Genomic DNA, 12,198 nt, shown 5'->3' with positions numbered 1-12,198 from the left:
AGGCCAAGTGAGGTACCTGGACTTCTATTTCTATCTTGCAGTGATGACACCACACTCCTCCTTCCTAATGGCGGCTGTGTCAGAGGAGACCAGCCAAAATAGATGCTGTAAATGCATTTCAGATTCTCATGACATATACCCAAAATATGCAGGTTTCCATCAAATAATACTTAGAAAACAGAAAGATCTCAAACCGAATTAAAAAAAAAAGACAATAGACAGATGGCCAAACTGATATGACAGAGCAAGTAGAATTATCTGACAAAGACTTGTAAAGGGGGGGTCGCCTGGGTTAAGTGTCTGCCTGCAGTACAGGTCATGATCCCAGGGTCATGGGATCAAGCCCCACATCTGGTTCCCTTCTCCTCAGGGAGCCTGCTTCTCCCTCTCCCCCTGCCTTCTGCTCCCCTTCTTGTGCTCTCTCACAATCTCTGTCAAATAAATAAGTAAAATCTTTAAAAATTTTTAAAATTAAAGGGTGCCTGGGTGGCTCAGTGGGTTAAAGCCTCTGCCTTCGGCTCAGGTCATGATCCCAGGGTCCTGGGATTGAGCCCCACATCGGGCTCTCTGCTCAGCGGGGAGCCTGCTTCCTCCTCTCTCTCTGCCTGCCTCTCTGCCTACTTGTGATCTCTGTCTGTCAAATAAATAAATAAAATCTTAAAAAAAAATTTTAATTAAAAAAAATTGTAAAGGGATCATCCTAAAGATGCTTCAATGAGCAACAAACATGCTTGAAACAAATGAAAATGTAGAGTCTCAGAAGAGAAAGAAAAAAAGAAAATTAGAGAAAAACAAAGAGATAGAAAGTGTTGCCATAGAAATAGAGGATATAAAGAAAAACCTCATGGAAATTTAAGAACTAAAGTATAATAACCAAAATAAAACAAACAAACAAAAAAAGCTCAATGGACAGTCTCAACAGCAGAATGGAAGGGATACAGAAAAAATTAATGACCTTGAAGACAGAACAATAAAAATGACCCTATCTAAACAATAGAGAGAAAATAGACTGGGCGGGGAGAGCGGGGAAGGAATCAAGAGAATGAGAAGATAAGCCAAACTTGTCAGGAAATAGTTGCAAAATATATACCTGATCAAGGACTTTTACCCAAAATACTAAAAGTGGGGTGCCTGAGTGACTCAGTCAGTTGGGTGTCTGCCTTTGGCTTGGGTCATGATCCCAGGGTCATGGGATCGAGCCCTGCCTTGGGCTCCCTGCTATGTGGGGAGCCTGCTTCTCCCTCACCCTCTGCCTACTGCTCTGCCTGCTTGTATTCTCCCTCTCTGTCAAATAAATAAACAAAATCTTAAAAAATAAAAAACAAGATACTAAAAGAATCTTAGAACTCAACAATAAGAAAATAACCCAATTTTTAAAATGTGCAAAAGACTTGAAAAGACATCACTCCAAAGAAAATATAAAGATAGCAAGTAACCATATGAAAAGGTGCTCAGCATCATATCTCATTAGGGAATTGTAAAAAAAAAAAACAATGAGATATTACTATACACCTATTAGGAATGCCAAAACCCAAAACACTGACAAATACCCAAACACTGGCATGGATATGGAGCAACAAAAACTCTCACTCAGTGCTGGTGGGAATGAAAAATGGTACAATCACTTTGGAGGCAGTTTGGCAGTTTCTTTTCTTTCTTTTTTTTTAAGATTTATTTATCTATTTGAGAGAGAGGAGGGAAGAGGCAAAGAGAGAGAGAAACTCAAGCAGACTCAGTGCTGAGCCTGATGTGGGGCTTGATCTCACGAACCCAAGACCATGACCTGAGCTGAAACCAAGAGTTGGACACTCAGCCGACTACACCACCCAGGTGCCCAGTTTGGCAGTTTCTTATAAAACTAAACCTACTCAGGGCGCCTGGGTGGCTCAGTGGTTAAAGCCTCTGCCTTCAGCTCAGGTCATGATCCCAGTGTCCTGGGATCGAGCCCCGCATCGGGCTCTCTGCTCAGCGGGGAGCATGCTTCCTCCACTCTCTCTCTCTCTGCCTTCCTCTCTGCCTACTTGTGATCTCTGTCAAATAAATAAATAAAATCTTTAAAAAAAAAAAACAACTAAACCTACTCTTACCATATGATCTAGCAATCACACTCCTTGGCATTTACCCAGATGAGTCAAAAACTTGGGTCCACCCACAAAAGCCTGCTCATGAAAGGTTATAGCAGTTTTATTCATAATTGCCAAAACTTGGAACAACCAAGATGTCCTCAGTAGGTGATGGATAAATAAGCTATGGTACATCCAGACAATGGAATATTACTCAGCACTAGAAAGAAATTAGCTATCAAGCCATGAAAAGACATGGAGAACTATAAACGTATACTGCTAGGTCAAAGAGGCTGGCCTGAAAAGACTACCTACTGTATGATTCCCACTATATGACATTCTGGAAAAGGCAAAACTATAGAGACAGTAAAAGGATCAGTGCTTGTCAAGGGTTAGAGGGGAAAGAGGAACAACTAGGTGGAGCACAAAGGATTTTTTTAGAGGGAAGGAAAAGGGGCAGAGAGAGTGAGAGAATCTTAAGCAGGCTCCATGCCCAGCGCCAGCCTGATCTCAGGACCCTGAGATCATGACCTGAGCTGAAATCTGGAGTTGGATGTTCATCTGACTGAACCATCCCTTGCCCTAGCACAGAGGAATTTTTAAGGAAGCAAAACTATCTTGTGTGATAATGTAATGGTGGATACATGTCAATATATTTGTTTCCAAAGCCATAGAATGTACAACACCAAGAAAAAACTCTAAAGGAAGCTGTGAGGGGCACCTGGCTGGCTCAGTCAGTAGTGCATGACACTCTTGATCATATTGTGGGTAGAGATTAAGCTACCCGTATCAGGGGTAGAGATTACTTAAAAATAGAGTAAGCTGTGAACCTTGGGTAATAATAATGTGTCAGTGTAGGTTAATTGATTGTAACAAATGTGCCATTCTGGTATAGCATGGGGAATATAGTCAGTGATATTGTAAAAACTGTGTATTGTGACAAATGGTAACAAGACTTATCATGGTGATCATTTTGTAATGTATATAAATATCAAATCACTATGTTGCATACTTGAATCCAATATAATATGTCAATTATATTTCAATAAAATTTTTAATTAAAAATTGAAAAAAAAAATAGGGGCACCTGAGTTGCTCAGTTGGTTAGGCTCTTGATTTTGGCTCAAGTCATGATCTCAGGGTCCTTGGATTGAGCACCCACGTCAGGCTCCACACTCAGCAGGGAATCTGCTTGAGGATTCTCTCTCTCTCTCCCTCCACTCCTCCCTCTCCCTCCCTTTCTCTCTCTCTCTCAAATACATAAATATTTAAAAAAAATTTTTTAAATAAAAATTAAAAATTAAACCACAAATGTGCCACTTTGGTGTAGGATGTTGATAGTGGAGGAAGCTGCACCTGTGTGGAAGCAAGGACTATATGGGAACTCTGTCTACTTTCTGCTCAATTTTGCTGCCCTAAAAACTAAAGTCTATTAAAAAATGTTTTTAGGGGTGCCTGGGTGACTCAGTTGGTTAAGTGTTTGACTCTTGATTTTGGCTCCGTTCATGATTTCAGGGTTGTGAGATCAAGCCCCATGTTGGCTCTGTGCTGGGAGTGGAGCCTACTTAAGATTCTCTCCCTCTCCCCCTTCCATTCCCCCCTACCCTCCCTCACTCTCTTTCTAAATAAATAAATGAAAGGAGCATCAGGGACCTGTGGGACAATGACAAAGGATCTAAAGTTCCTGTCCTAAAGAGGAGAAAGCGTGTGGCTGAACAAGTATTCAAAGAAATTATGGCTGAAAACTTTTCAAATTTGGTAAGAGATACAAATGTAGGATTTGAGAAGCTGAGTAAAACCCAAATGAGACAAACCTGAGGAAATCCACATCAAGATACATCGTAGTCAAATATCTGAAAACTGAAGACAAAGAAAAACCTTTCAAAGCAGAAAGAGAAACAACAGTTTGTCAGTAAAGAAATAGCAATTCAAAAGACAGAAAATTTCTCATCGGATACCATGGAGGCCAACAAAAAGTGACACAACATTTTTCAAAAGCTGAAAGAAAAGAATCGTGAATCTAGAGCCCTATCTCCAGTGAAAATATCCCTCAGGAATGAAAGGGAATCAAGACATTCTCAGACAAAGGAAAACTAAGAGCATTTCTCACAAGGAGACCTACGCGAGGGAATGGCTAACTGAAGTTTTCTAAACAGTACATATAAAAGAAGAAATCTTAGAAAATTGGGAAGTAAAAACATGATAAGCAAAACTATGGGCAAATACAATAGACTTTCCTTCTCCCCTTGATTTGTCTAGCGTTTCAAGGTTGAGGCCAGAATTAGAAAATTAATGTGGTTCTAAATTTACAGAGGACATCGAAAGCAATTATATTATAAATGGGCAAGGGTAAAGGAATGCAAAAGGAGATAAGATTTCTATGCTTCATTAAAACTCGTAAAATGACCACATCATAGATTTTTGGTAACACACATACACACAAATGTACCCAGAGCACCCATTTAAAAAGTTATATGGGGTGTCTAGGTGGCTCAGTCATTAAGCGTCTGCCTTCAGCTCAGGTCATGATCCCAGCATCCTGGGAATGAGCCCCAGGAGCCTGCTTCTCTCTCTCCAGCCCCCCTGTGCTTGTGTTCCCTCTCTTGCTCTCTCTCTCTTTCTGTCATAAATAAATAAAAATCTTAAAAAAGTAAAAAGTTATACAAAGAGTTATACTCAAACATTATAGATAAATCAAAATTGAATTCTAAAAACTGTTCCAGTAACCCAAAGGCAGGAAAAAGAAAGCAGAAATGAAAGCAGACAGAAAAAAAAAATAGAAAAAAATGGCAGACTTAAGTCCTAACATATTAATATATACCCTAAATGTGGGGCGCCTGGGTGGCTCAGTCGGTTAAGCTTTGACTCTTGATTTCAGATTAGGTCGTGATCTCTGGGTAAAGAGACAAGGCTCCGTGTGGGGCTCAGCACTAAGGAGGGAGTCTGCTTAGATTCCCTCTCCCTCTGCCCCTCCCCTTGCTCACTTGCATGTCTGCACATGCACTCTCCCTCTCTAAAATAAAGAAAACAAGTCTTTAAAAAAAACTACCTTAAATGTAACTGACCTATATACACCAATTGAGAGATGGAGATTGGCAGAGTGGATTAAAAAGCATGACCCAACTACATGCTATGTGCAAAAAACTCACTTGAAGTATAATAATATTGGGAGGTTGAGAATAAAAGGCTAGAAAAATATATATCATGCAAACAGTAATAAAGAAAAAGTAGTGGTTATATTAATACCAAGTAAAATAGACATTAGAGCAGAGAAGAGGGCCAAAGACAGGGGAATTACATAATGATTAAAGGAGTGAATCCATCAAAAAGACAGAGCAATCCTAAGTATGCAGAATTTGCAACAGAGGTGCAAAATATGTGAAGCAAAACCTGGTAGAGCTGAAAAGAGAAATAGAAAAAGCCGCAATTACTGTTGGAGACTTCCTACATTCCTCTCTCAATGATAATAGAGTTAGACGGAAAGTCAGGAAGTATATAGAAATCAACAATACTATCAACCAATGTGATCTGAAGAACAGTTATAGAACATGTCATCCAACCATAACAGGATAGTCATTCTTTTCCAGTACCCATGGAACATATGTCAAGATAAAACATATTCTGGGCCAGGAACAAACCCCAGAAAAAAAATTTTTTAAGTAAGCTCTATGCCCAACATGGGGCTTGAATTCATGACCCCAAGATCAAGAGTCACATACTCCACCCACTGAGCCAGTCAGGCGCCCCCAAACCCCAACAAAGTTAAATGAATTGTGTTTAAATATGTATGTTCTCCAACTGCAAAGGAATCAAAGTTGAAATCAAAACCAGAAAGGTAACAGGAAAATCTACAAACACTTGGAAATGAATAATTCCCTCCTAAATAACCCATGGGCCAAAGAGTCTCAAGGGAATCCAAAAAATACATTGAACAAATGAGAATGGAAATACAAGATACCAAAACTTGTGGTTTTTGACAAATGTGAAAAACCAATTCAATGGAAGAAGTATAGCCTTCCCAACAAATGATGCTGGAGCAATGGAACAACCACAGGCAAAAGAATAAACTAAGACCTAAGCTTCAAACTTTACACAAAATAGATCACAGATGTAACTTACAACCTAAGGCTATAAATCTTTGAGTAAAAGACATGACAAAATCTTTAGGATCTAGAGTTAGCTAAACAGTTCTTGACACCAAAATCAAGACCCAGAGGAAGAAAAATTGATAAATTGCACTCCATCAGAATTTAAAACGTTTGCTCTGAGAAACACCAGCTGAAAAGATGGAAAAGACAAAGTCCCGGTGCGAGAGAAAATATTTGCAAACCACATATCCAACAAAGAACTATTATCTATAATATATAAAGAACTCTTAAAACTTAAAGACTCTTAAAATCTTAAAACTTAAACTTAAAACTCTTAAAATCCTCACTCTTAAAACTCAACTGTAAAAAAATACAGTGTAATTGTAAAATGGGCATATGACAGAAACATTTTACCCAAGAGGATATGGCATAGATGGCAAGAGAACACATGCAAAATTGGACCTGATTAGCCGCTAGGTAAATACAAGTTAAAACTACAGTGAGATGTCACTTCACATGCATTAGAATCGCTAAAATAAAAAATAATGACAACACCAAATGCTGGTGAGGATGAAGAGGAACTGGATTCCTCATACAGTGCTGGTGGGACTGCACAATGGTACAGCCACTCTGGAAAATAATTTCTCAAAAAATTAAAATACACTTATAATATGACACAGGATTTGCACTCTTAGGCATTTTTCCCAGAGAAATGGAGAATTTTGTTCACTTGAAAACCTATATAAGAATGTTTATAGCAAGTTTATTCATAATAACTCCAAACTGGGAACAACCCAGAGTTCTTCAACAGGTGAGCAGCTAAACAAAGTACAATGTATCCATATCATGGACTACTACTTAAAAATAAAAGGAGCTAAATTTAAGATATGCAACAAATTGAACAAATGTCCACTTTCCTCATTAGTAATAAGATATCTGTGTGTGGGGGGTGCCTGGGTCGCTCAGTGGTTTAAAGCCTCTGCCTTTGGCTCAAGTCATGGTCTCAGGGTTCTGGGATCAAGCTCTGCTCAGCTGGGAGCCGGCTTCCTCCTCTCTCCCTGCCTGCCTCTCTGACTACTTGTAATCTCCGTCTATCAGATAAATAAGTAAATAAAATATTTAAAAAAAAGATATCTGTGTGTGTTTGGTGGGGGGGGGTCTCAAGGACTGTTTGGGAATTTAAGATACAGGTGAGCAGAGTGAGGCAGAATGGGAGCATATTTGGAAGAGCTTAGGGCTTGTATTTATTTTATATTTTATGTTTTAGAACGTTTAGAGATTCAAAATACACAGAAGGGACTGGCTCAATGAATGCCAGCTGTTGTGTTTCACGGGCATCCTACGAAGCCCATTTTGGAAGCCAGGAAACTCAGGAGGAGGAGAGTTTAGGGTAGTTGCATTCTGTCAGCAAAGGCCATAGAGTCTGCTTAGTTGCAGTGAGTGAGTTTAAGAAGAGTGGCGTTGCCTTCTTACACTGAGATCTCACATTTAAGTTAGTGTGAGACCTAACCTGAAAGGACTCTGTTCCCAGGAACAGTAGGAAATGTAAAGGTTCACCAGTCTGGGTACCTGAAAAATAAGAAAGGCTCATTGCATCCTGAACGCTAGGAGCAAAAGGAAGTCCACCGTTAGAGCACACGTAGCTGGTGGTAGAGTATTTGTTATGTGATTCTCAGGCATGACCAGCGTCTGTATTGTGCTCAGATTTGGAAATGAGGTAGGGACTGAGTCCACGAACGGTTCTCCAAGACTGATTGCTACCCATAATATTCAAAGTCCAGGTTCTATGCGCAGGATTCAAACCTGGCTAAAACCGGAAGCAACCGTTGCTACGGGGTCTAATGGGGGTGTATTTAGGGTCTCCCAGCAGCCAATCCTAGTGCCAGGAGCTTTCGAGGGGGCGTAGCCACTAAAGCCAGTGGCCAATGGCAGAGGGCCATTGAATAGGGTGAGAGCGACCACCTGGTGACGTGAATCAAGTGCAGCGGCGGCGAAGGGAGGCCGAGGACTCGCGGCGTGTTCCGGGGTTTGTGTTGTTAGAACCATAGCCCGTACTTCAGCTGCCACCCATCTTCGATCCTCACCTGCCGGTAAACATCATGGAAGATTCTCAGAGTGAGCAACAGCGGATAATACGACGCCACCACCGCGAGAAAAAGGAGCTGCAGGCCCGAATCCAGGGCATGAAGAACTCGGTCCCCAAGAGCGACAAAAAGAGAAGAAAGCAGTTGCTCCTAGACGTGGCCCGCCTTGAGGCCGAGATGGAGCAGAAGCACCAGCAGGAGCTGGAGAAGTTCCAAGAGAGCTTTCCTGATAACGGCAACCTCGACTCCGTCACGGAAGATCTCGCCAAGATGGATCTTGAGAACCAGCCTCCCCGGCAGTCCCGGGCACAGAGAAGGCGCGAAAGAAGGGCGGCGCTTGAGAGAGAGCGCCAGGAGAGGATCACCGAGGCCGAGATGGAGCACCTGGCTAGCTTCCGCCGAGATGAGGAGGAGAAGCTCGCCGCCATCCTAGGATCCAAGAATCTGGAGCTGAAGGATATCCCGGCCGATGGCCACTGCATGTATCGCGCCATCCAAGACCAGCTGGTGTTCTCGGTGACGGTAGAGAGCCTCCGGAAACGCACCGCCGATTACATGCGCAAGCACGTGGACGACTTCCTGCCCTTCTTCAGCGACCCAGACACCGGCAACGCCTACAGCCGCGAAGACTTCTTGAGCTACTGCGACGACATCGTGCGCAGCCCCTCGTGGGGAGGCCAGCTCGAGCTGAGGGCCCTGTCGCACGTCCTGCAGACGCCCATCGAGGTGATCCAGGCCGATTCGCCCGCTGTCGTCATCGGCGGGGAGTACACCCGGAAGCCGCTCACCCTCGTCTACCTGCGCTACGCTTGCAACCTCGGCGAGCACTACAACTCGGTGAGGCCGCTCGAGGCCGGCGCCGTCGGGGGCGCGGCCCCGCGACTCTTCTAGGCCGGCCGCTGTCGTCGTCGCCATTGCTGCGGCTGCCGCCGCAGCCGCTGGAGCCGAAGCCGCCGCTGCGCCTCCTCAGTAGGCTCCGTGTTGTGTTTTTACCCCCTTCGGTTTTCTCGGTTTTTTTCTTGTTTTGTTTTACTTGAAAGTCGTACCCCCCAACCCCAACGCTTCTCTGTCCACGCCTCCCCGCCCCGCACGCCCGCGCTCTCCTACCTGGCGGTTCTATCCCGTTCTCTCACTCATTCATTGCTTTGGGGGCTGGCGGCGGGCGCGGGGAACATTCAGGACCAGGGAAAGATCTGCACTGTACTATCTGAGGAGAGGAAGTTGGCCAAATTTTCACCGCGTCTTGCCCTGAAGGGCCTTTGCCTCCCTCAATGATGAGAATTGGTCGCGCCGCACATGCCTTTGAGATCAAAATGGAAACTGGGTTTGATGCATTCTTAACTGGGGAGAAATTAGTTTTGCTCAGAATCTTCAGATTGTCCCTATAAATACATTGGATTTTAGATAAATTTGGAGTTTTTGTGATCCCAATGCTTTGTGAATGCCTTTCTCTTATTTTTTGGAAACAAATGTATTGCGCGCTCTTTGCAGGGGGCAGGGGGATGCTTTTTGCTTCAGCTGGGCTGTTCCGGAGATGTCTCAAGTTATGAACAGTAGTTCTCTAGTATTTAGTTTTGTTTTTTCATAAAATTTGTGTGGTGCACCATGAATTTTACTTATTTGGGATTTGCTAAAGTCTACTTAAAGTTTGTTAAACTCAGAAATTAAATGTACAAGCTAAACTCAGAAATTAAATGTACAAGCTAAACATAGAAATTAAATTTACAAAAACTGATAGGTAAGGTTCGCTCTGAGATGTGAAAGATCTCAAGTTAATTTCCTTTATTAAAGTTAGGAAGAGCTATGACTTTATTCAAGAAGTTGATTCATTTCATTTTGTCTACAACTGGTAGGAAGCGAAAAGAGACACCCTAATAGGCAGCCTAACATTCTGTAAGGATGAGACTCAAACTAGTAAGTTTTCTTCACTGTGAGACATGAAAGGGTACAACTTTATTGAAGCAGTTGATCCAGTTTGTTGCATCTACAAGTGGTATAAAGTGTGAAAGATCTGAACCTAGCATATTTTCCTTAAGTCCTAGAGATAGGAAGCTACTTTAAAAGATTTTAAGACCTAAAAATAGTTGATCCATTTTGTTGTATCTACAACTGGCATGAGGCCAAAAAAAAAGTGAGCTATCTACTTTTGTTGATAGTACAGACTTATTGACTATTCTACTGGCAAAGTAGAATAGTAAAAATGAAATGATTTGCAATAAACAATTTAAAATTTTTTAAATCTTTAGAGCCTGTGTTTCAGTGAGATTACTTAAATTCATTTAAAAATCCAATGTACACGCCAAACGTTCTAAAACAAAATATATAATTTCAAAAATTTTAAAAAATATTATGCAACTTGTTCTTAAAATAAAAGTTTTAAAAATACCTGGTTCTCTATTTTTGTGTAGCTGACTTAGTTTGTACAAACTCTGTATCCCAGGATCTGCTTCAGCAAAGGAATCCTGGAGGTTTAGGGAGAGGAATTGGGGACCAGTTAAGGCTTTGGGGAGGAAGACTGACCTGGTGGCATCCTGGAGTGGAGTGTTTCCCAAAAAAAGGATTTAGGGAGGAACTTTATCTAGAGGCTGTCCAGAGTTGATGTTTCACTCTGAAAAACATCCTGAAATGGTTTGGTTTTAGGATGTTCTCATTGCTATGCATGAAAAAGGACTCCCACTTCTAGTAACTCAGTGAGTCCAGCACTACACTGCAGAATGGAAAGAAGTGCCAATGTTTCTTTGGTGGGGGGGTGAAGGTGGGAGGGTGTTCCCAAAATGCAAAGCGGGAAACCCTGCCAGATAACTAATCTGTGTAAATATGTGTCAGATAAGTTTCAAATGGCCAGTGGACTAAGACAAAAAGGCCCCTGAGAAAACCAGGGATTGGGTGCAATGTAAGAAGAAGGCCTTTCATAGGACTGAAAAGACTGGCTGGGGAAAAGAGACAAGGCCCAGAAGGAAGGCATAATATATAGAAGGGTGTCTGTCTGGAAAGGAGGGTGAAAGTTGGGGATGGGTTCAGCCTAGAAGGAAGAATGGGTTATGGCAGGGGAAAGAGGCACAGGCCGAGGAAGGGGACTAAGCTGATGAACAGGGCATAGGCAGTAAAGATCCCCTGGGTAGAGGAGGGGACCCGCAGTGGGTATAGCACACAGGTGAGCAAAGAAGGCCTGACCGGGGACATGGGCAAAGGTTGGTGAAAGCCTCTAGAAATGAGAAGGGTGCTCTACTGGAGTGAGCTGCATTGAGTAGGGGAGGGTGCCTGGCTAGGGTAGGAGACCTTGATGGAGAGGGGTTCACAAGCTGGAAAAGAGGGCCTGGCTGCAGGAAGATTCCTGGCAAGGGAAGTGGTCCAGGCTGGGGGCAGGAGCAGAGGCTGGTGAAGGGCTTCTGGTAGCAGGTGGCCCCAGCTGGGGGGGGGGGGGGTTTATAGGGAGGGGAAGGGAAGCTGACTGGGAACTAGGTCACTAGTTTCTGGGCAAAGGATTAGGTAGGGGGCTCAAATAAGACTGGAAAGGAGGCTAGCTGGGGACTGAGACATTGAAGGAGGAACAGACTAGTGAAGGGACTACTCATTGGAGCAGAGGTCTGGCTGAAGGGTACACTGGATGGTAAAAGGATCCATGGTTGTTAAATGGGGAAATAGCTGGGCCAGGCTGCCCATCCAGGGGAGGGACACTTGCCTGGGAAAGGGTTCTGGAAGGAGAAGGGGCCTTTCTGGGTAAAGAGGCATTGACTGGGAAATAGGGTCTAATCAGGGGTGGACTGGATGGAGGAGGGATCCAGGCTGGTAGAGGAGCCACCAGACTTAGAAAATTGCACAAACCTGGACAAGGGGCCCAGGCTGGGTTTAGGACACAACTTAGGAAGGGGAAAGGGACCTGCCCTTGAAAGGGTAGAGGCAGCATAGGGGGAAATTGGGCCTAGACAGAGAAGGGGGTTTAGGTAAGTAGGAGGCACAGGC

The 12,198-nt window shown here is 43.2% G+C and overlaps 1 protein-coding gene across 1 annotated transcript; it reads left to right on the top strand.

Moving 5' to 3' along the window:
• Window positions 1-8,250: 8,250 nt before the first annotated feature.
• Window positions 8,251-9,126, top strand: LOC111161045 (OTU deubiquitinase 6A). Its single transcript, XM_022524505.1, has one exon. It carries the CDS (start codon window positions 8,251-8,253, stop codon window positions 9,124-9,126), a length of 876 nt encoding a protein of 291 aa, XP_022380213.1.
• The last annotated feature ends 3,072 nt before the right edge of the window (window positions 9,127-12,198 follow it).

This window comes from Enhydra lutris, unplaced genomic scaffold (genome assembly GCF_002288905.1).
Source record: "Enhydra lutris kenyoni isolate GAN:26980312 unplaced genomic scaffold, ASM228890v2 scaffoldscaffold81, whole genome shotgun sequence".
NCBI lineage: Eukaryota > Metazoa > Chordata > Mammalia > Carnivora > Mustelidae > Enhydra > Enhydra lutris.
The sequence above is the reverse complement of the archived record's forward strand: the minus strand, read 5'-3'. Positions and strand labels throughout refer to the sequence as shown.

Coding starts and splice junctions, on each gene's coding strand:
- LOC111161045 (XM_022524505.1), top strand. CDS start 8,251: ATGGAAGATTCTCAGAGTGAGCAACAGCGGATAATACGACGCCACCAC.